At 38.7% G+C, this 25318-nt stretch overlaps 1 protein-coding gene across 3 annotated transcripts in view; it reads right to left on the reverse strand.

Moving 5' to 3' along the window:
• Nucleotides 1-25318, reverse strand: part of phkb (phosphorylase kinase, beta) — a 199506-nt gene that overhangs the window by 96347 nt on the left and 77841 nt on the right. For all 3 annotated transcript variants that reach the window (XM_057831354.1, XM_057831348.1, XM_057831364.1), the window contains 4 exons: nt 21961-22018; nt 21560-21637; nt 21306-21464; nt 18194-18288 (listed from right to left, as the gene is read on the reverse strand). In XM_057831354.1, the coding sequence (XP_057687337.1) occupies nt 18194-18288; nt 21306-21464; nt 21560-21637; nt 21961-22018 (390 nt within the window). The remainder of the gene's footprint in view (nt 1-18193; nt 18289-21305; nt 21465-21559; nt 21638-21960; nt 22019-25318) is intronic.

Here is a 25318-nt window from a genome sequence, read left to right on the forward strand (position 1 = left end):
GTAATCCGATAAAAGTTAGTTTCCCTAGTGCTGTGCGTTACTATTTTGTTTTTGCCTCATAATGTATGTAGAATGAAGAATACTGTAGTCATGTACGAAGAGCATTTCTCATCATGGGGGGGTGCAGGTCACGTGTATTACGATGCTGTATGAGGCTGTCTGCCACGGCGGTCAACAACATACAGTTGTGGTCAAAAGTTTACATACACTTGTGAAGAACATAATGTCATGGCTCTCTTGAGTTTCCAGTTATTTCTACAACTCTAATTTTTCTCCGATAGAGTGAATGGAACAGATACTTCTTTGTCACAAAAAACATTCATGAAGTTTGGTTCTTTTATGACTTCATTATGGGTTAACAGAAAAAGTGATCAAATCTGTTGGGTCAAAAATATACATACATGGATCTGAAAAAGCGAATCATTGACTTGAACAAGTCAGGAAAGTCATTTGGAGCCATTTCAAAGCAGCTGCAGGTCCCAAGAGCAATAGTGCAAACAATTGTTTGTAAGTATAAAGTGCATGGCACTGTTTTGTCACTGCCATGATCAGGAAGAAAACGCAAGCTATCACCTGCTGCTGAGAGAAAATTGGTCAGGAGGGTGAAGATTCAACCGAGAATCACCAAAAAGCAGATCTGCCAATAATTAGAAGCTGCTGGAACACAGGTGTCAGTGTCCACAGTCAAGGGTGTTTTGTATCTACATGGACTGAGAGGCTGCCGTGCAAGAAGGAAGCCCTTGCTCCAAAAGCGGCACCTTAAGGCTCGACTGAAGTTTGCTGCTGATCACATGGACAAAGATAAGACCTTCCGGAGGAAAGTTCTGTGGTCAGACGAAACAAAAATCGAGCTGTTTGGCCACAAAGCCCAGCAATATGTTTGGAGGAGAAAAGGTGAGGCCTTTAACCCCAAGTACACCATGCCTACCGTCAAGCACGGTGGTGGTAGTATTATGCTGTGGGGCTGTTTTGCTGCCAATGGAACTGGTGCTTTACAGAGAGTAAATGGGATAGTGAAGAAGGAGGATTACCTTCAAATTCTTCAAGATAACCTAACGTCATCAGCCCGAGATTGGGTCTTGGGGGCAGTTGGGTGTTCCAACAGGACAATGACCCCTAACACACATCAAAAGTGGTAATGGAATGGCTAAATCAGGCTAGAATTAAGGTTTTCGAATGGCCTGACTTAAACCCCATTGAGAACTTGTTGACAATGCTGAAGAAACAAGTCCATGTCAGAAAGCCATCAAATTTAACTGAACTGCACCAATTCTGTCAAGCGGAGTGGTCAAAGATTCAACCAGAAGCTTGCCAGAAGCTTGTGGATGGCTACCAAAAGCACCTAATTGAAGTGAAAATGGCCAAGGGACATGTTACCAAATATTAGCGCTGCTGTATGTATATTTTTGACCCAGCAGATTTGATCACTTTTTTCTGTTTACCCATAATAAAGTCATAAAAGAACCAAACTTCATGAATGTTTTTTGTGACAAAAAAAGTATCTGATCCAATCACTATCAGAGAAAAATCAGAGTTGTAGAAATAACTGGAAACTCAAGAGAGCCATGACATTATGTTCTTCACAAGTGTATGTAAACTTTTGACCACAACTGTAGCATTCTGACGAGGCAGCGAGGCTAACAGTGAAAGGCAGGATATATGCCGCAAATGGATGCATTTGCTCACTGGAAATACAGCCATTACTTCACATTTCTGTCCAGTAAAGATGACAAAAATATCTCAGTGCGTTGCAAACTTTACGCTGGCTGAAAAAGACTGTCGGCCGCTAAAAACTCTACATCCAATTCAACAAGGAAGCACTTGGAATTACAGGACTACGCGAAAAAACTCGAAAAAGCCGAGAGGTAACAAGACAGCCAGCACTTAAACAGTTTGTAACCAGCCTTTATGCACATTTTATTGTCAGTGTTTGTAACCATAGGCGGAGTTTTACTTTTGTGGGGCTGGGGGCAAAGCATGTTGATGACTGAAACAAAAGTCAAAAGTTTGGACACACCAAAACATTAAACATTTTTACGTTTTATATATTTTCCCTACTATTGTAAATCCTGTCTGAATACATCAAAACTGAATGAACATGTGGAATGGCAAAAAAAAAGTGAAATAACTGAAAACAGGTTTTATATTCTACATTCTTCAAAGTGTCCACCTTTGAGGTGTCGCCAAACTTTTGGCCAAAAGTTTATATATATACAGTGGGGAGAACAAGTATTTGATACACTGCCAATGGGTTTTCCATTGGCAGTGTATCAAATACTTGTTCTCCCCACTGTACATATATATAAAACTGTTCAAGCTCAGTTGTTGTTGGTTGCGTTTGAAAGCTTAGGTTTAGAAAAATTCTAAATACCCATCTTGCCTCCACAGGTGTAGTTTTGGCTTAGCAAAGCAAAAGCTAGTGTCTTAGGTGCTAGTCACATGATCTGCTCGAAAAATTATTTTGACCCATAATGAAATACGTTGTAGGATTCTTGTTCATTTCAATAATTTTTGTTTGTTTTATTGCTTTACAACTTTTATGGACAATATTTAACAGCTAGGTCTTTATTTTAAAGGGGAAGTTCAGAATTTTTGACATTAGGCTTTATCTTGGAGTTAGCGGGGGTTTATTTAGTCGTTGGAGTTGATTTGAACAAATTCCGTGCAGTTTGTCAGTTATTTGTTAGTTTCAGTTGGAGTTGATTTGAACAAATTCCGTGCAGTTTGTCTGTTATTTGTTAGTTTCAGGGCTCCGGGGTGGCTAAGCTAGTGCAAGTCAATGGTGGTTGCAATCAACTCCATTGACTAATTAAACCCCCCCTAACTCAAAAGATTAAGCCTTATGTGAAAAATTCAATTACATGCGATGACATTTTTTGTTGTCATTTTTATGTTGTGGTAGCAAAAGGAGAAAATTTGGTAAAAAGTAACTGATAAGTTACTTTTAAAGTAACTTAGTTACTTTGATTATAAAGTAATCTGTAAAGTAACTAGATTACTTTTTTGAGGTGTAATCAGTAATCAGTAATTAAATTACTTTTTTAAGTAGTCTGTGACAACACTGGGCTTGTTTTGGCCAATATCCACCGGTGAATGGGAACCTTTTGAAACCCCAAAAAGGCGCACATGCCTCTCCCTCGTAGAGCAAGATTTCTCTGCAGCCGTCTGGATAGCGTGATGCGAAACATAAACGTATTAGTCCGCAAAATCAGCTGAATCAGTCCTTCTTATACAACAGTACGGCTGTATATTGAAGAGGACTCCTTCCTCCGTACACGTCACAGCGCCCTCTTTCTCAACTCGAGACTGTTGCCGGAAGTCACTCATTTTCATGGCGTGGGATTCAAAAAACTAAATAAATATAGCGATCGCTTCCACACGCATCCAAGCGGTCTATTTCATTCACGAGCATAAAATACCGCGCATATTATGAAATGAACATTCTTTTTCGTGTCGCAGGCACTTTAAGCTACCATCGGCTGGCTTTTGGCATAGATCTCAGATTCATCTGCCATGATGGACCTCCATGCTGTTAAGGCATGCTGCACCAATCTGATGTGTGGGCAGTTACCATGGTGATGTCGGGGACAGTCTCAAGGACACAACAGAAAAGATATAAGATGGGAAAGTATCCATGATGAAGCGGATCACGGCTTGGATGGTCAGTCACAACTAAAGTTGGTGCACCAATAACAGGTGACTTGTTGAAGTTGTTTAGTGTTGATAAATAAGAATATAAATAGCTGGACATATAAATGCATGATGGGAAGTGCAACCATGACTTTGCGTAATGGTACCAATTGATATATCTTCTCAGCATTGGGAAATAAAATAGGGTGTTAAGAAAAAGATCAACTACTACCTTTCTTCCCCACATTGCTTCCCACGATATTTCTAATTGTTGAGAGAGGGATTGTAAGGCTTTAGCCAATTAAAACAAGTCTCCAAAGGCTGCCAAAATTCTCTCTACTCATTTTACGCTGCCTTTTAGCTCTAAATATAGGTAAAACAGCACCATTATAGATTGAGTGCGACAATGCGTGAGTGGGTCGTGCAGCGCATGCATTAATTACGTTATATATTTTAATGTGATTAATTTAAAAAAATTAATTACCACCATTAACGCGATAAATTTGACAGCTTTAAACACAATTAGAAAATGATTTAATTAAAAATATATATAGGCTCCAGCAACTCCGCGACCCTCGTGAGGATGAAGCGGCATGGAAAATGAATGAATGAATATATATATTAAAAAAAGGCATGTCCGATATTTTTTTTGCCGATTCCGATACTTTGAAAATGACGTGATCGGACCCGATCGATCTTTAAAAAAAATCTATCTTGATGAGACAGGCAGTGATGGGGGAAAAATTTACCCCGTCTGGCGAGACAGCCGCGGCCACAACAGCGTCATCTCTAAATAGTTTAGTTATGTGTAAATAGATTGTTACTTTGCTATCAAAAGCTCTATTTGTCTTGTTGTTTGTGTTATTTTGGAAAAGGAAAACATTATTTAGATGTTTGGGATGTCACAAGAGCTAAAAATAGCTCTGTTAAAGTCAAAGTTATGTTTGAAATGTATGCTTTTACAAAAAGCTCAATTTCTCAGTTTTTCATCAGAAATAGGAAAATTGCTCAAACTAAGCTATTTTCTAATGCTAATTTCTAAAGAATGGAAAAAAGATATGAACTACTTTTTTTCCTGCTGAAAGAAGAGAGTGTAATCTTTCTTTTGGTGGGTTCCATGTCTATTAGCAATAGAACAGAATTTTCTGTGGGCCTTGCAAAATCAGTCAAAATCCAGTAAAATGGCCGGGAGCGAAGGGGGTTGCTCCGGTGAAAATGGCTGGGAGTGAATGAGTTAATGTAACTCATTGCGTTAGCATTAGCATTAACTTTATCTTGGCAAGCATCCTCGTAAACGTTCGGACTTTTTTTACATACACTTCGTGGCTTCGAGGTGGGTTTAATTGAAAATAATACACTGCTTTTCCTGCTGAGTGTGCATTATCATCACGAAGTCGGCATTGTCCTTGTAGACTTCAACAATATGTGCTCGTCTATGTTCATTCAAAATTGTTGTAAATCTAAATTGATTTTTGGACAAAAACATCTGAATTTTACAGACGAAAACATTTTGAGCAACTCTTGACTAAAACGAGACGAGCTTTTCCATGAGATTTTGTCGACTAAAACGAGACGAACACGAACACATTTTGAAATGACTAATAAATAGTTTCGTCCAAAAGACTAAGACTATGACAAAAATTAAATGGGCTGCAAAAAAACAACACCAGATAAGATGACTGAATACATATGCTGTCGGACTATAAGTAGCATTACAAAGTAGTCTCGTTCTTCTACACCATCATGCTGTTCCAACAGCCACAGCCATTCCAAAGAAGAAATCATAAGTCTTAACAGCCTTTGCTCAATACTCTAGAATTAGGTTGTAACGTAAATTGCAGGAAAGCCACAGTGTTGCTTTCCTGAGGGATAAATAAATAGGAGATATCTATTTGAGGTGCGGGCTTTATTACAGGGGAGGTCACTATTGGGAGGAAAGAGGATATGTCATCTGGCATCTCGAATAAAATTGGTCATCCAATTGAATCGGTAAGCATCACTGGCGAGGAAGAGCTATCACTAGTTTTACAGCGCTATTATTTTCAATGGCTGATATGCCATTTTATACACCATTTATGTGATACAATGTGGCAGTGTACTGAACGTGTTATTTACAACACGTAGCGGCACACGGACAAATGAAGACGACTGTGCCATCACGTCTGATCGCTTCATTTCCTCACAGCAGCCTTTTTATGCGACACTCTATGAAACGCATCTACGCCCTTCAAGCTAAATGGACTGGAACACATTACATTGAACGAAATACACACACACACACATGCACAAATACACAACCATCTCAATTGCTGATGCATCCGGTGTGTTATATAACAAGACACAGTGACACCTACAGGGTAATATACAGTGCTGCTCAAAAGTTTGTGAACCCCCTCAACATTTTGGAATTTTCTATTATTTCAACCTGATTTCCTAATCAATCAATTCAGTAGTTTTTTTTTGTTTTTTTAACAGTTGTGTTGTCGAGACTAAATTAAAAAGAGTTTTCATCAACTGATGTAGGTGCAAAATTGAACTGTTTGGTCACAACCAAAACCGCCATGTCTGGCGAAAAGTCAACACTGCATACCACCAAAAGAACCTTCTCCCAACAGTGAAGCATGGAGGTGGGAATGTCAAGATCTGGGCTTGCTTTTCATCCTCAGGACCTGGACAACTCCACATAGTCCAGGGAATCATGAATTCTGAGGAATATTGTCAAATCCTAGAACATAACCTGACGCCATCTGTTTTGAAGTTAAAGCTTGGCAGAAGGTGGATCATGCAACATGATAATGATCCAAAGCATTCCAGCAATACAACCAAGGAATGGCTGAAAAAGAAGAAGATTCGTGTTCTGGACTGGCCCAGTCAAAGTCCTGACCTAAATCCCATTGAAATGCTGTGGCGGGACCTGAAGCGAGCAGTTCATGCCAGACGCCCATCAAACCTCTCTCAACTGACTGCGTTCTGCAAGGAAGAATGGGCAAAAATCCCCCAAAGTAGATGTGAGAGGCTGATTAGTCACTACAGAAACCGTTTGGTTGAGGTAATCTCTGCAAAAGGAGGCGCAATATCCTATTAACTGAAGGGGTTCACATACTTTTGCACACATGATATCTGAGTTTTTCTTAAATCAACCACTTTTGTTAAATAAAGAATGACAATATAACTATTTCTTTTGTTTCAGTCCATTATTTGGAATGTCAGTATTGTGGATTTGGGTATAACTTAACATTTAATAAGGTTATTTTAGTTTTTTTTACAAAAAATCTGACCATCGCTGTGGGGTTCACAAACTTTCGAGCAGCACTGTAAATGCTGTTATGGACTTAACAAACATCTATTGACTCTATTTTGAACCCATAATGCAGGGATCCATATTTTATTTTATTTTTACTGGGAGCACTGTAGCCAAAAAAACTCGATTTTGGTGGTGCAAGCACTTTCACTGCATTCCGGATAAATCAGAGGTGGGTAGAGTAGCCCAAAAAATAATTATATTACTCCAGTAAAAGTAGTCATCGAAAAAATAAAAAAGTTTTCAATGAAAATAATACTCAAGTATTGAGTAACATTGTAAGTAACAGCTTACAATGTAATGAAGTGTTTCTCAATTACCGTATTTCCAGTCCCTCCCCCAACCCCAGGAAGAAGTAAATGTTTCCCGCCACTGTAAATAGTGTCATTTGTCTATAAAATTATTATAAGCACATCTGCATAAAATTGTTTACTTGTTAACATTTGATCAACTTACAATAATGCATAAACTTTTAAACATTCTTTTTGTTTGTAAAAGAAAAGACTTAAAGTGCACCAATTTGCCTGAATTAAAAAAAAAACACTCAAGGCAGTTTCTGACTATTTGATACTGAAATGTACAATTTAATAATATCAATAAATGATAATACATTCAAATTGATTAGCAACATTAACTCAGAGAACAATACGCCAAACAAAAATTAATAAAACAAAAACAAATGTCAGTGGACAAAGGGACAGTCTTTATTTTTGCAGCACTTGTATCATCCAATATGACTGAGCACATGTCTAATGCTGCAGGCCGTAACAGCTCTCCTGTTATGGAATTTTTTTTTTTTTTTTTTGCACTGAATAACGGTAATATACAGCTACATCGCTGCCGTCCTCCGTCCCTCTCGCTCTTCGCAGAGGTAATTGCTGCATAAATTCCGATTTGGGAGACTTGACGGTTCGGACTGCAGCCACATTTTGAAAAAATGTGGCCCAGATCGGATTTTAACCACATACAAAAGGGACCCAGACCGGGTTTGAAATGGTCCACTTTTATGCGACCTGTCCCGTTCAGAACGTCAAATTAATGCCTCAATCCAGTCGGAAAAACCGTAAAAAGACCTACTGTATGAACCTAGCCTTAAATTTCCATTCTCTGAGTCTAAGCAGCCGAACAGAAGAGGCTAAAAAAAAATAAAAATAAAAATAAAAAAACACCTTACATTGTGATATTTTTTTTAAACAATATTTTATTTTTTTCCTAGCACATCATCTATATGAACTGTTATGATTACACTGTACTATAACATATTACATGACCATATATTAGGCCAAAATGAAACATCACCCATTCAAAGAGAATGAGTGCCCTCTACTGGAGAAAAAATATATTTCCTACCATGAAATTAAAACGATCATACCTTTGGCTCTTCGTGGTCTATAGACCCTACTCACATGACGTCACAACCACGCCTTGGCGCCATATTGTTCGTCAGCTCGTCGGGTTTAAGCATTACCGCTACGTAAATTCCTCCAATTATGGCGTGTTTTTCTGCTCGTTAACATTAATAATCAAAATGGTAAAGGCGTGTGTGGCGGTTGGTTGCAATAACAGAGAAGATAGACGGAGAGACTTGAAGTTCTACCGTATTCCGAGAGACCCGGAGAGGAGAGCGAGATGGACTGCTGCAATTCGACGAGAAAACTGGGCACCAAACGATCACTACAGATTATGTAGTAGTCATTTTATATCTGGTAAGATGCATTTAATATCTATTTAGAGGGTTTTGGGCTGACAACCACAATTAAGATCATTGCGAGGCTAATCGCCGACAACATACAGTTTCAAATTCAAGATGCTTATTTCTTCCACCATCATTATTTTTTGAATAATATTTAGCTGGTAACAAGTCAAAGAAGCTGGCCTCGTCTACGTATCATCAGGTAAACAGGGGTGTCCAAACTTTTTACTAAGGGGGCCAGATTTGGTGTGGTAAAAATGTGGGGGGCTACCTTGGCTGATTTACGTAGAACAATATATTTAAACAAATTTTAGCAAGCCCTTCTTTGTGTCACATTTGCTTTATTATTATTATTTTTTTAATTCATAATTTCAACAATCTCGCCTTTGTGGCGTTCTCTTTCGACACTCGGGCTCTTGCGTAATACTGCTCCTGTGAAATTAAACTAGCTTCAATCTGCTTTAATTTCTCGCAGCGTATCTTCCCTGTAATGTTGTCATACATGTCAGCGTGTCTTGTTTGGTAATATCGCGTCACATCGAACTCTTTGAAAACAGCGACTGTCTCTTTGCAAATGAGGCAGACAGAGTTGTTGCGTATTTTATTGAAGAAATAGTCCAATATCCACCTATCCTTGAAGCGTCGGCCATCGCAGTCAACTTTTTTTTTTTATTGATTGTCGCCATTTTAGAAAATTGTAAGGGTCACACGGGGTAATGTTGCTTAGAGTGCTGCTCTTAAAGTTTTTCAAAGTTTCGTGAGAATAGGCTGAGTTTCTGTGGACAAGATAGTTGTAGATATCAGGGTAGCAGATGTCAGGCAGAGACGGCGAAGACAGCAGGTCGAAAAATATCGATTTAGGCATCAAATATGGATCTGGCGAATGGATAGACTGAAGCTTTTCTACATAATGCCTTTTATGCAACGCATCCAATGAGTTTACAGCGTCTGAAAGCACCGGGGCTTCCATGAATTGCACTATAAATTGCACGACAAATTGAAACCATTGAGAATACGGATAAACACTGACGGACAATATGGCGGCCGGATACAGTGACACGTCATTCTGTGACGGTGAGTAGGGTCTATTGGTGCTAAATAAAAACTGTGAGAGAATTTGAAATACGTGCTTTTGACTAATGTTGACTTTAAGTCAAATAGTTGTAATTTTTAGACCCGTTTAAAGACGCCATGTGATTGAACAGGCCGGTGTAATCATAGGACTTCCAACTGCAAGCTTGTGTGCGGTGATGTGTGTGTGTTGTTAGGTGTGATTGGTATAATGGAGTCATGTTATTATCGTCGTAAAATATCATTGGTGAAACTGGTATATCCACTGTGGGCAACTCTGGCAAAAATAAAGTAAAATCTAAAAGAAAAGAAAATGTAATGACTCTAGTGATGCTCAAAGTTGTCGGAATAGAGTTGCATTTCTTCATCACCAGTGTTGTTAATCTTACTTTAAAAAAGTAATTAATTAGAGTTACAAATTACATCTCCCAAAAAGTAATTGCATTAGTAACTCAGTTACCTGAATGTAAGAGTAATTAGTTACTTGGCAAAGTAACTGGTGATAATTTTCATGTTTTTTTCCCTCAAAAAAAAACAAAACAAAAAAAAAAAAAAAATACAGGTAAAGTTCAAAAGGTTTTTGGGACAATTGGCCCTAGCCCAATTCTTTACCCTTAACTTAACTAGACACAGGTGTATTGTGGATATTGCGATAACTAGATAGTAACCTTTGCTATGTGTGGAAGTCATTTAATGTTGTGAATCAACCGTTAAAGTTGTTAAAATTGCTCTCGTTATTGCATTATTTCCCTTCTGTCTATTTTCGACATTTCTAAGTTTTAAAACAATTTCATCATTTAAAGATAGATTTAAGTTAAGTTTCGCCGATTTAGGAGTATTTTAGATAAAACGTTACTTAGGTTCGCTAGGAAGGTTCTCTACAACAGAGCCTTCTTGAGAAGTCTACTGCTTTAAGATGGCGGCTGTTTACTAACCAAGGGCGTAGGTTTGGTCTCAAAATTGATAGGGATGCTAAAACAGCATAAACTGCATGTACACTTTTTGCTGGGGATGGGACATTAGTTAGACCAAACAGATTGGGGACATTTCTCAAATATAGCTCAGATATAGCTGGTTCCTACGTAAAAAAGAAAAAAGGTTACAATAAAATTATTTTCATGGGAGAAAGTCATTTTTCAAAATGCTTGCTTCATGTAAGGGAAATTTACAGTGGTTGTGTTTTTTTTTTTTTTTTTAGGGGATGAGGTTAAAATAATGTGCATCAGCTGCGAATACAAATATTTAATGATAAGAGATAGAAAATACAAACATTTTAACATAGGGAATAAATGCAAAAAATGCACATTTGGATTAACGTTAACTGTAGAAAAAGTACAGGAAGACACGTAACTAAACAGCTTTCTACTCGAGTTTTACAGGTTAGCAAGTTCACACGGTTTAATGTTATGCTAACTCTGATGCAGGTTGGACTTTCAGTGGCAAAATTAGTGGTGTGTTCCCCACCTTCACAACATTGACGTCTTTTAACATTACTTAAAGTGGCTGCTGCTGGCTGAAAAAACCTTCTAATATCCCTCCTCTTCAAAGCGGGCAGAGGAGGCGGCATGTCGACATGTATTTCTGTTGGGATTGTGTGAATGTGGGGGTTCTGGTTATCAGCCAATCAAATGTGCGTTTGAAGGCGAAAAAATGGAACAGCACATTCAGCAAGTGAAAGGTGGTAAATGTAAGTCTGAACATAATGTAGGGTCAATTCTATCCTTACAACTTATGGGAAGCCAATCTAAATTACCTATATAACTGAAATCATTATATAATGCAAATAAGGTTGCTTAAAGGTTGGTGGGGGCAATTTGAGCAGCCCTAAAAGTTGGTGGTGTTATGTCCCTACCGTCCCTATGCAAACCTACGCCCTTGTTACTAACGCATCTAGTTCTTTATAATACATGTTGCTAACGCCGCCATGTCTGTCATTTGCATCTAGTTCTGTATATATGTGATATCTACCGAAGCATCATGTGGGCGTAGTTTGTAGGCTATAGGCTAGAGTCAGGTATTATTGAAGCCACCTAGCATAGTAGCATCGCGTTTGCAACTGTGTCACACTCCCTTACATCCTCCCCACTCCTGCTCTGCTCTCGTCTCCGTGAGTCCGTCTTTTTCAGATTTTTCTCGCGTTAGTCAACGGCATAGTAATGCACGCCTTTCCTGCTTCAGTAAAGGTAATGGCGTTGCCAAGATGAGAAAAGTAATTGATTAGATTTCTCACTATTGAAGAAAATAACGCCATTAGTAACGCCGTTATATTCTAACGCCGTTATTAACAACACTGTTCCTCACAAATCTCCCCACCTCAGTAAAAACAATGCTTATTTGTGCATTATCACTAACATTTGCCAGGGCATATGTGTGGCGCTGTTGAGTTTTTTTCCGCAACAAAGCGCTACCTCATTGGCAGAAGTGGGTGGAGTAGCCAAAAATCTACTCAGGTAAGAGTAGTGTTACTTCGAAATAATATTACTCAAGTAAAAATAAAAGTAGCCGTCAAAAAATGTGCTGAAGTACAAGTAAAAAAAAGTATTTGGTGAAAAGAATACTCAAGTATTGAGTAACATTGTGAGTGACCGCTTATATTTTTGTGGATTTTTTTTTTTTAAACAATAGTATTTTTTTCTGAGCGCGAAGTTATCTATTTAGACTATTGTTATAATGATACTGTACTGTAACCCATTAAATAACCACACGAAACCAAATAAATATTAACAAAAACAAAACAAAAAAAAACAATTCCGACCAGAGACAAAAAAAAATTACACGAATGAAGCATTATTCGTCCAAAGAGCATGACTGCCCTCTGGTGGAGAGGTGGAGGTGATGATGACTATTTTGAAATTAAAAGGATCATATCTCTGGTTTTCTGAGGTCAATCGGTGCCAAATAGAAGCTGGGAGAGAGGTTAAAATCCACTCTTTCGAGTCATGTTGAGGGCAGCGCTCTACGTCAAATACTAGAGATGTCCCGGACCCGATCGGGATGCCGATCGATCGGGTCCGATCATGTCATTTTCAAAGTATCGGAATCGGCAAAAAAATATCGGCCATGCTTTTTCTTTAATATATATATATTTTTTAATTAAATCGTTTTCTAATTGTATTTAACGTTACAGACATAATATGTTACACTCATCCAGAGTCTTTAGGTTAGGCTTAAGGTTGGGTTATCAAATTTATCCTATAACGGCGGTATTTCATTTTTTAAAAAATGTATCACATTAAAATATTTAACGTAATTAATGCATGCGTTGCACGTCCCACTCACACATTGTCGCGCTCAATCTGTAATGACGCCGTTTTACCCATATATAGAGCTAAAAGGCAGCGTAAAATGAGTAGAGTGAATTTTGGCAGCCTTTGGAGCCTTTTTTTAATTGGCTAAAGCCAAACTATCCCTCTCCCTATGATTAGAAATATCGTGGGAAGCAATGTGGGGAAGAAAGGTAGTAATTGATTTTTTTCTTAACACCCTGTGTTATTTCCCAACGCAGAGAAGATATATCAATTGGTACCACTACGCACAGTCATGGTTGCGCTTCCCATCATGCATTTGGGCAGAACAGTTAAATGGCTACAGTATCATTTACTGAAGGCTCAACATATACACTAGATGGCAATATTTAGTCACAATATACAAAGTCACATTTATCCTTTAAGAATAAAAAGTCTTTCTATCCGTGGATCCCTCTCACAGAAAGAATGTTAATAATGTAAATGCCATCTTGAGGATTTATTGTAATAATAAACAAATACAGTACTTATGTACTGTATGTTGAATGTATATATTAGTTTTATTCATTTTTTTCTTAGTGCATTGCCAACATGTATATGATCCGACAAAATTATCGGGAATGATTGGAATTGAATTGGGAGCAAAAAAAAGCAATCGGATCGGGAAATATCGGGATCGGCAGATACTCAAACTAAAACGATCGGGATTGGATTGGGAGCAAAAAAACATGATCGGAACAACCCTATCAAATACTTTACTTTTTTTAACGGTGTATTAAAGACACCACAGAATTGAACAGGTCGGCGTGAAGATAGAACGGGAAGCTTGCGTCTAATTGGTATAATGGAGTCATGCGATTATTGTTGCATCGTCTCATTGGGGAAATCTGTAGAGCTACCCCAGTAATACACCAGGCACGTCTTTACCCTTGGCATTGCTGGCAAAAAAAAAAAAAAAAAATTAAATCTAATATGGAAAATAAAGAGGAAATATGTAACGACTCTTGTGTAGCCCAAAGTAGCGGAGTAAGGGTAGCGTTTTTTCTTCAAAAATCTACTCAAGTAAAATGTGTATCTTAGTAAAACTACTCTTATAAGTACATTTTTCTCAAAATGCTACTCAAGTAAATGTAACACAGTACATGTAACACATTACTACCCACCTCTGCCAATTGGTTGCCATTGACAACCATAGATATCCAATCCATTTGAAAGGGGAGGGTTCAAATGGATTGGACATCTACTAGTGACATAATTAATTAAATTTAAAGCAGAAGGATCATTGGACATTACATGAAAGGATGTCTATCATCGTCAATTGCACTGAAAAAGCTAATAATGACTTAAAAGGAAAAAAAAAAGGGGGAAAAAAAGCACAATTGACTGACTTTGAACTAAAAAAACTAACAGCATGCTGTAGTTTTTTTATATAGAAATGAGCAAAATAGTTACAGCTACATAACATGCATTTGCGCTTTACATGGTGCATTAATGCAAATTGAGCTTTTTTTCCGCCTTTCCTTATTCATCACCCTTGCTGCCGCCTTTCTTGACCCGCTTTTCCACTCTGACAGGGACCACTGAGTGGCACGGGATGGATCCATTTATCTCACGCCGATAAATCTTCAAGCATTCATTGCGGATACGAGCTGTCACGCGTGTGTGGGTGGCGGTGATACTGCTTTCTCATGCGAAGGAATTTAAAGCCGTCCATTAAATACTGCATGAGTGCTCCCTGTTGACCCATTAGATTAATACGCACCACACCTCCAATATGGGGGGGGGGGGGGGCGGGGTACATTGACTTTAGTCCAGATTATGTAAATTTAATGAGTCTTACCTATGTAAGTAATGAATAAATGTGTCACGTCAGCATATTTCAATTTAGTATTACTGGCATTACTACCCTTTTTGTTTAAGTTCTTTCTTTATTTAATTTTTTAAACCTGCCCTGTTCAGTTGTTTGACATGGAGAATGGAATCCTAAGTGTTCGGTTGGTCTGAACAGCTTACATTGTGAGTATGACATACTCCCATTGTTATCATTCAACATACCTCATTTATTATGACAAAGCAACGAAAAGGAAGGAGTTATGGGGGAACAGAAAAAAAGAAACGCAAGATAAGAAAAGCAACAAAAGCAAATATATTGAACGCCTACACCAACTAATAAAATGTTGGTGCTATCGTCAGCTAGATGAATTTCCGGTTGACACCATGTGGGGGGGCCTGCTGACCAGGGAAAGAAGGGGAGGAAGGTGGGGGACACTATAAGCTAAGTGATAAAGAGGGGTAGAGTGTACACAAATCAGCACTGTGATCTAGAACCCAGTAATCGTGTGAATCCCTTGTGAGTGTAAGCCCGTTGGCAACCGACCTTACGACACGACACCGCCAATCCCGGCACCGGGACCCCTTACCCGAGCGCGCCCAACCACAACGCTGCACGTGAGCCCAACCAAACACGTGACAGCCAAGCAGACGAGCTGGAACACCGCGCGGGTGCCAACCCAGGGCAACGGCCCGGGAAGGGAGGGCGATCGGGGGGGGGGGAGCAGTTCAATCAAAAGTTGCTTCAATCAAAAAATATATATATTTTCAATCAAAGAAAAAAATACATTTAAAAAAAAAAAAAATTTCTCTAATATATATATATATATATATATATATATATATATATATATATATTAGGGGTGTCAAACGATTAAAATTTCTAACCGAGTTAATTACAGCTTAAAAATTAATTAATCGTAATTAATCGCAATTAATCGCTATTCAAACAATCTATAAAATATGCCATATTTTTCTGTAAATTATTGTTGGAATGGAAAGATAAGATACAAGGCGGATATATACATACAACATACTGTACATAAGTACTGTATTTGTTTATTGTAACAAATCCATAAATGGCATTATTAACATTCTTTCTGTTAAAGTGATCCACGGATAGAAAGACTTGTAGTTCTTAAAAGACAAATGTTATAGTTACAAGTTATAGTAATTTTATATTTACCATTAAAACCCCTCTTCATGTTTTCGTTTTAATAAGATTTGTAAAATTTTCCATCAAAAGTAGAGTTAATATGATAATAATAGGAATAAAAATAACAATAATAAGAATAGAGTGACCAAGTCTGAGTAAATTTTACGTGTATTTTGCACAGCTATTTTGATATGGAATGCACATTCATTTTGCATTGTTGTTTAACTGTGAGAATAGGGCCTCATTACTATAGACTGAAGTGCTTTTCTTTTTGTGAACATTATTTTTTTTTTTTGAGGGAGATAGGAATATTATTTTTGTTGTGCTTTCACTAAACGATACTTATGTTTGTTGTGAAGGAGAAGCTTATGCCAATAAACGGTGCGGTCCAAAGAACGCCTGCGTCCACTCACCTTTATAAGGCACATATCTTACCCAAAATACAACAAGAGACACATAATTGCCACTAAAAGAAAGAAAACTTACCGAAATATGTGTGGAACACAAATAGCAATTTGCATTGCATTGTGCATACAGCATAAACATCTCACAACTACTAATTCTCCCACGTTTAAAAGAAATAACATTAGTATGGAACGGCGCTGCCCCCAAACGGCCAGTGACATTCTCTTCCCTCTTAATGTCCATAAACGGCCTCATTGTAATCTGGTCATTCAGTGCATGCGTTAATTGCGTCAAATATTTGAACGTGATTAATTAAAAAAATTAATTAACGCCCATTAACACGATAATTTTGACAGCCCAAATATAAATATATATATATATATTTATATATATATATATATATATATATATATATATATGCAAAGCAACTGACCTAAGATGATCTGATCTAAGATGCTCGAAAAATAATTTCGACCCATTATAAAAATGTGTTGTTTTTTTTCATTTCATTAATTTTTGTTGCAGTTTTATTGCTTTACAACTTTTATATACACTGGGGCAAATAAGTATTTAGTCAACCACTAATTGTGCAATTGTGCATTGTCTTGTATCGTGATTTCTTTACACCAAGCGTTTTACCTATTGCAGATTCAGTCTTCCCAGCCTGGTGCAGGTCAATAATTTTGTCTTCGACTGCTCTTTGGTCTTGGCCATAGTGGAGTTTGAAGTGTGACTGACTGAGTTTGTGGACAGGTGTCTTTTATACCGATAATGAGTTAAAACAGGTGCCATTAATACAGGTAACGAGTGGAGTCTCGTTAGACCTTGTTAGAAGAAGTTAGACCTCTTTGACAGGCAGAAATCTTGCTTGTTCGTAGGTGACCAAATACTTATTTTCCACTCTAATTTGGAAATAAATTCTTTAAAAATCAAACAATGTGATTTTCTGTTTTTTTTCCCCACATTCTGTCTCTCATGGTTGAGGTTTACCCATGTTGACAATTACAGGCCTCTCTAATCTTTTCAAGTAGGAGAACTTGCACAATTGGTGGTTGACTAAATAATTATTTGCCCCACTGCATATATATATATATATATATATATATATATATATATATATATATATATATATATATATATATATATATATATATATATGAAAGTCAATGACATGCAATGACACTTTTCGGCCACCAGAGGGGCCCGCCCCCCCCTTAAAATCAGTTTATGACATAAACCCAGTTTACGCAGACACAGAAAACATGGAATGGTAAGTGCGCACGACACTGACAGTGGAGGCTTTTCAGGAATGAAATAGAAAAACAAAAATGCTACCCTATGAGTCAATGCTCAGCAACACTCACACAAACACGACTGATTGTTCCTAGGATCAAAGAGAATAAGAAAATTGCTTTCAGGTGAACTGCTTTCAGGTGGAATTGTTTGGAAGAATCAACTGTATTTCCTCAAAAAAAACAAAAAACAAACAAAAAAAAAAACTAAAAGCCTGTCACATGTATGACGTTGGCAATATTTCAAGATGACTTGTTTTGAAAGTGCATCCTAGAAAAGGCACCATTTACAGAGAAATTACAGCGTATTGGAGCAGGAAGGAACACTTTATTAACTCCATTCAAATATAAGCTGTTAAATCTTGTAATTATTTTTTTCACAATTAAAACATCAGTTTTACACAAAGCTTCTAGAAGAATGTCTTATCTACACTTTCTCTCGCAGTTGAAGTGTACCTGCAGACCTTTGTTTTATATTTCAAGTGGGTGCAGTTTTTGTTTTCACAGACAAAATTCTAGGAATTCAATTCTGGGAAAGTGAGTGGAGACATTGAAAGCATTAAGACTGACCTGGTTGGAGTAGCGCATGCTGACGTTGCGCTGGTCCTGACGGGGAACATAACGATGGATGGGGTCGATGTCCTTGGGGCTGATCAGTTCATCAACTTGGAGACAAGGACAAACATACATTCATTTATTCTTAAACCAAACAGGGCTGATTGCATGTGTCTGTCACGACTAGATGCAAACATAAGTCTCAAGGAATTGTTTTTGTTGGATCAGACATTTGTGGAAAGTTCCTATCAATTTTAGCAAAACCTTGTGAGACTTTCAGACTTTCATTAGACTTTGAAAAATATCATACGATTGCCACAAACGTCACAACATTTTCATAATTCGAACGAGTCTTCCCATAATTTTGTGAAACGCCCACAAATCAGGTTGCCAACTGTCCCTTGAATAATGGAGTTGTCCGCTAATCAGAAACAAAAGTATCCGTCCCTTATTGAGCTTTTTAAGGGGCGTGCTTTGTCCCTAATGCCATATACCCCCCCACAAACCAAAATGCATTTTGCCACATATCAAAAAAAAAAAATGCCACATGGCAAAAAAATTCTGCCAAATGGCAAAAAAAAAAAAAAAAAAGCCACATGGCAAAAAAAAAATTTGCCACATGGCAAAAAAAGGCCACATGGACAAAAAAAATGCCATATGGCAAAAAAATTTTGCCACATGGCACATGTCTGATGACGTAAATATCATGGCGAACCGATCGTCATTTCCTCTTTCTTTACAGTAAGACGAAAAGCAGTAAACAAACATCGCAATTATCAACATGGAAAACTGGAAAGATAGCGAAATTAAACTGGAAACGTCCTGAAATGAATTTGCTACTGAATGTTAGAGCCTAGGAAGAGACAGCCCATCGTCCAAATTTGGGAATGTGTGGTTTATTGCGTTGCTAATGCCGAACAAAAATAATGTCCAAGTTATAAAATCCCTTCCCTTGCCCTCCATGCACGGATAGGTCCAAGTCACCAACACAGGACAAGTAGTGTTAAACCCAGGTAATTCCCGGTACATAAATCACTTTTCGCATACAAAAAGATAATTAAATGGTGACTGTAATCGGGGCGGGTGGCTCTACCAATGAGGTGTCCCTTATTTTGTTTTTTTACCTGGAGTTGGCAACCCTACCCACAAATCCTGAGACATCACAAAACTAGTAAGACTATAGCGAATTTCTAGCGACTTGGCTAATCTCATAAGACTTGAACAAATCTCATTAAACTTTATCAATCAGTGAATCACATGAACTTGTAGCTAAAGTGGGGCAAATAAGTATTTAGTCAACTACTAATTGTGCAAGTTCTCTCACTTGAAAATATTAAAGAGGCCTGTAATTGTCAGCATTTGTAAGCCTCAACCCAAGAGACAGAATTTGGAGAAAATAACACAGAAAATCACATTGTTTGATTTTTAAAGAATTTATTTGCAAATCATGGTGGAAAATCAGTATTTGGTCAATACCAAAAGTTCATCTCAGTACTTTGTTATGTACCCTGGCAATAACGGAGGCCAAATGTTTTCTGTAACTCTTCACAAGCTTTTCACACACTGTTGCTGTTATTTTGGCCCATTCCTCCATGCAGATCTCCTCTAGAACAGCGACGTTTTGGGGCTGTCGTTGGGCAACACGGACTTTCAACTCCTTCTACAGATTTTCTATGGGGTTGAGATCTGGGGACTGGCCAGGCCACTCCAGGACCTTGAAATGCTTCTTACGAAGCCATTCGTTTGTTGCCCTGGCTGTGTGTTTGGGATCATTGTCATGCTGAAAGACCCAGCCACGTCTCATCTTCAATGCCCTTGTGATAGAAGGAGATTTTCACTTTAAATCTCTCGATACACAGCCGCATTCATTCTTTCCTTTACACAGATCAGTCTTCCTGGTCCCTTTGCAGAAAAACAGCCCCAAAGCATGATGTTTCCACCCCTATGCTTCACAGTGGGTATGGTGTTCTTCGGATGCAATTCAGTATTCTTTCTCCTCCAAACACGAGAACCTGTGTTTCTACCAAAAAGTTCTATTTTGGTTTCATCTGACCATAACACATTCTCTCAGTCCTCTTCTAGATCATCCAAATGCTCTCTAGCGCAGGGGTCCCCAACCTATTCCACTAAGGCACACTGTGGGTGCAGGATTTCATTCTTACCAAACAAGATGACAACACTTTTTCCCCAATCTGGTGTTTTACAAGTGCAATCAGTTGATTGCAGTCAGGTGTGGCTTGTTTTAGCAGAAGCCTCATTGGTTCAACTGTCTCTGCTGGATCGGCTGGAAAAAAAACCAGGACCCACAGTGTGCCTTGAGGACTGGGTTGAAAACCCCTGCTCTAGCGAACCGAAGACGGGCCTGGACGTGTACAGGCTTCAGTAGGGGGACACATCTGGCAGTGCAGGATTTGAGTCCCAGGCGGTGCATTGTGTTACTGATAGTAGCCTTTGTTACTGTGGTCCCAACTCTCTGTAGGTCATTCACTAGGTCCCCCGTGTGGTTCTGGGAATTTTGCTCGCCGTTCTTGTTATCATTTTGACGCCACGGGGTGAGATCTCGCATGGAGCCCCAGATCGAGGGAGATTATCAGTGGTCTTGTATGTCTTCCATTTTCTAATAATTGCTCCCACAGTTGATTTCTTCACACCAAGCGTTTTACCTATTGCAGATTCAGTCTTCCCAGCCTGGTGCAGGTCTACAATTTTGGCTCCGGTGTCCTTCGACAGCTCTTTGATCTTGGCCATAGTGGAGTTTGGAGTGTGACTGACTGAGGTTTTGGACAGGTGTCTTTTATACTGATAATGAGTTAAAACAGGTGCCATTAATACAGGTAACGAGTGGAGCCTCGTTAGACCTCGTTAGAAGAAGTTAGACCTCTTTGAAAGCCAGAAATCTTGCTTGTTTGTAGGTGACCAAATACCTATTTCCCACTCTAATTTGGAAATAAATTCTTTAAAAATCAAACAATGTGATTTTCAGTTTTTTTTTCCCACATTCTGTCTCTCACGGTTGAGGTTTAACCATGTTGACAATTACAGGCCTCGCTAATCTTTTCAAGTAGGAGAACTTGAACAATTGGTGGTTGACTAAATACTTATTTGCCCCACTGTATCTTTGTCTTACCTAACAGCTTAGCAATGTTGTAGAGGGCTTGACCCCATAAGAAAAGCTTGCCGTCACGTCCTGAGTTGCTAGGGAAGCGCTTTTGGCTACCATGCTGCTTTTGCTCGGCCTCTACAAAGTCGGCAGGCACGTAGTAGTACTTGGGGACTACAGCGTGGCCTAGAGTGAAAGCCCAATCACTGAGTCATGAGGTCAGCAAATACGATTTTTTCTGATGACTTGTGTCACGCGATGATTGTAGTGTTAGTACTTGCCCTCGTAAGACTGAAAGATGATGGGCTCAAGGAGGTCCTGGTACTCTTTCACCTGAGCATGGTTCCCTCTGAACACCCCTACAACAAACAAACACAAGTATTTGAATTTGAATTCATGTTTTTCGATTATTCTTGTCGACGAAATAAAATGTCAGCATCAAAATATCATTTTATTCATCATCCATCTATTAAACCTAAATGCCAGTGGGTTCAAGAAAGGGAATCATAATCCTTTCAATTACATTTCTTTTGAGAACTTTTACATTTATTTTCAGGCCATTCACTAAATTTCACACTTTGTTAAGTCCTCTAAAATCTTGGATTCAATAGAATCAAAGTCATTCGGCTTGAGCCCCGGGCTGCCTGTGAGACACTCAAGGTATTGTTGCAAGGAGGCTTACCGTCAATCATCATGAAGATGAAGAATATGGGAAACTCACACTCGATCCCATCAAAGAGCTGCCAGGAGACACAAAAAGACAGATGGAAGAAAGGTTATATTGCTTTTTCATTTCAGTCAGGTTAGAGGATCCACTTCCAAGTGGCTGATAGCTGACATTTCGAAGGACAAGACCAGTATTTAGCCACAAGGCTCAACGTAGAACACAAGGGTATAGGTTTGGATAGGTACGGTAGGGATATAAAACACTACCAACTTTTCAGGATGTTCAAATTGTCCCCATCAACTTTAAGCAACCTTATTTGCATTATATAGTGTATCACAAAAGTGAGTACACCCCTCGCATTTCTGCAGATATTTAAGTACCGTATTTTTCGGACTATAAGTCGCATTTTCTTTTTTTTATAGTTTGGCTGGGGGTGTGACTTATACTCAGGAGCGACTTACAGTGGGGCAAATAAGTATGTAGTCAACCACCAATTGTGCAAGGTCTCCTACTTGAAAAGATTAGAGAGGCCTGTGACTGTCAACATGGGTAAACCTCAACTGTGAGAGACAGAATGTGGGGGGGGGGAAAAAACAGAAAATCACATTGTTTGATTTTTAAAGAATTTATTTCCAAATTAGAGTGGAAAATAAGTATTTGGTTACCTACAAACAAGCAAGATTTCTGGCTGACAAAGAGGTCTAACTTCTTCTAAGGAGGTCTAACGAGGCTCCACTCATTACCTGTATTAATTGCACTTGTTTTAACTCAATATCGGTATAAAAGACACATGTCCACAACCTCAGTCAGTCACACTCCAAACTCCACTATGGCCACGACCAAAGAGCTGTCGAAGGACACCAGAGACAAAATTGTAGACCTGCACCAGGTTGGGAAGACTGAATCTGCAATAGGTAAAACGCTTGGTGTAAAGAAATCAACTGTGGGAGCAATTATTAGAAAATGGAAGACATAAAAGACCGCTGATAATCTCCCTCGATCTGAGGCTCCATGCAATATCTCACCCCATGGCGTCAAAAATGATAACAAGAACGGTGAGCAAAAATCCCAGAACCACAAGGGCGGACCGAGTGAATGACATACAGAGAGCTGGGACCAAAGTAACAAAGACTACTATCAGTAACACAATGCGCCGTCAGGGACTCAAATCCTGCACTGCCAGACGTGTCCCCCTGCTGAAGCGTCTAGGCCTGTCTGCGGTTCGCTAGAGAGCATTTGGATGATCCAGAAGAGGACTGGGAGAATGCGTTATGGTCAGATGAAACCAAAATAGAACTTTTTGTTAGAAACACAGGTTCTCGTGTTTGGAGGAGAAAGAATACTGAATTGCATCCGAAGAACACCATACCCACTGTGAAGCATGGGGGTGGAAACATCATGCTTTGGGGCTGTTTTTCTGCAAAGGGACCAGGACGACTGATCTGTGTAAAGGAAAGAATGAATTTGGGGCATGTATCGAGAGATTTTGAGTGAAAATCTCCTTCCATCAGCAAGGGCATTGAAGATGAGACGTGGCTGGGTCTTTCAGCATGACAATGATCCCAAACACACAGCCAGGGCAACAAAGGAGTGGCGTCGTAAGAAGTACTTCCAGGTCCTGGAGTGGCCTAGCCAGTCTCCAGAATCTCAAACCGATAGAAAATCTGTGGAGGGAGTTGAAAGTCCGTGTTGCCCAACGACAGCCCCAAAACATCACTGCTGTAGAGGAGATCTGCATGGAGGAATTGGCCAAAATACCAGCAACAGTGTGTGAAAAGCTTGTGAAGAGTTAGTTACAGAAAACGTTTGGCCTCCGTTATTGCCAACAAAGGGTACATAACAAAGTATTGAGATGAACTTTTGGTATTGACCAAATACTTATTTTCCACCATGATTTGCAAATAAATTCTTTAAAAATCAAACAATGTGATTTCCTGTTTTTTTTTTTTTCCCCACATTCTGTCTCCCATGGTTGAGGTTTACAAATGTTGACAGTTACAGGCCTCTTTAATATTTTCAAGTGGGAGCACTTGCAAATTAGTGGTTGACTAAATACTTATTTGCCCCACTGTATGTGTGAAATTATTAACACATTATGATATCATTTCACAAGTTAATTTGGTGTTTTGGAGTGACACTGACGGTTTGGTAAACTTGTTAGCATGTTCTTTATGCTATAGTTATCTCAATAACTCTTAATAGCGATGGCCACATTCGCGTTCTGCCTTTGGCAATGGAAGTTCAATTCTATTATTGACTTTTTTATATTGAAATGCATGCTTTTAGTTTGTGGTGCTTTCACGCCCAAGTGGGGGCACACTCGCACTTGTTTACGCAAAGAAGAGCGCTCACATGCCAGAAGAAGACAGACAGCTATGCAGCGTCTGAGCGAGTGGGCGAGAGAGAGAGAGAAACACGGCTGCGAACCTACATTCATTGTTTATGTTTGTAAAATATCTCCACAGAGGCAATGCCTGTGTGTATCATGTTGTCTGTTGTTGTTGTGTGTTTTCCACTCGCGATCGGACACTTAGAGCCAGTTGTGTGGTTGTTTGAACGATGTGCTAATGCTAGCGAACGCATGCCAACCGTTTGTGTCATTGCTGTAATAGCAGCTAATTATCATTTATTTACATTGATGCGAACCTGTTTGGTATCGAGGACGTAACTGATTTGTATTACTTCTATTTTTACTATCACTCTACAAATGATGGTTTTATAACCACGGCCAAAATAAAGTCAGCAAATTATACGGACGTCCAGCATCGTCATTTGGGAGTTTAGCTCGCTGTATAGCCAGGACCGAGCCGTAGCGTCCTGGTATATTCGCATTTCGTTGTTCATGCATCATGTAACATTATCATACTGTACACTTATTCAGCTAGTTGTTCTCTACTGTATTTTCATATTAAATTGCCTTTCAAGATGACATATCTGCTCTATGTGTTGGATTTTATCAAGTAAATTTCCCCCAAAAATGGGACTTCTACTCCAGTGCGACTTATATATGTTTTTTTATCTTCGTTGGGCATTTTATGGCTGGTGTGACTTATACTCAGGTGTGACTTATAGTCCGAAAAAAAACGGTTTATCTTTTCATGGGACATCACTGACAAAATGAAGCTTTGACACAATGAAAAGTATTCTGTGTGCAGCTTATATAATACAGTTCATTTATTTTCCCCTCAAAATAATTCAAAATATAGCCATTATTATCTAAACCCCTGGCAACAAAAGTGAGTACACCCCTATGAAAAAATGCACATTCCTAAATGTCCAAATTGAGTACTGTAGGTCAGACAGGTCAGACTTTCAGTAGCAACATTAGTGGTGCATTCCCCACTTCTACAACATTGACGTCTTTTTACATTTC

This window comes from Corythoichthys intestinalis, chromosome 1 (genome assembly GCF_030265065.1).
Source record: "Corythoichthys intestinalis isolate RoL2023-P3 chromosome 1, ASM3026506v1, whole genome shotgun sequence".
NCBI lineage: Eukaryota > Metazoa > Chordata > Actinopteri > Syngnathiformes > Syngnathidae > Corythoichthys > Corythoichthys intestinalis.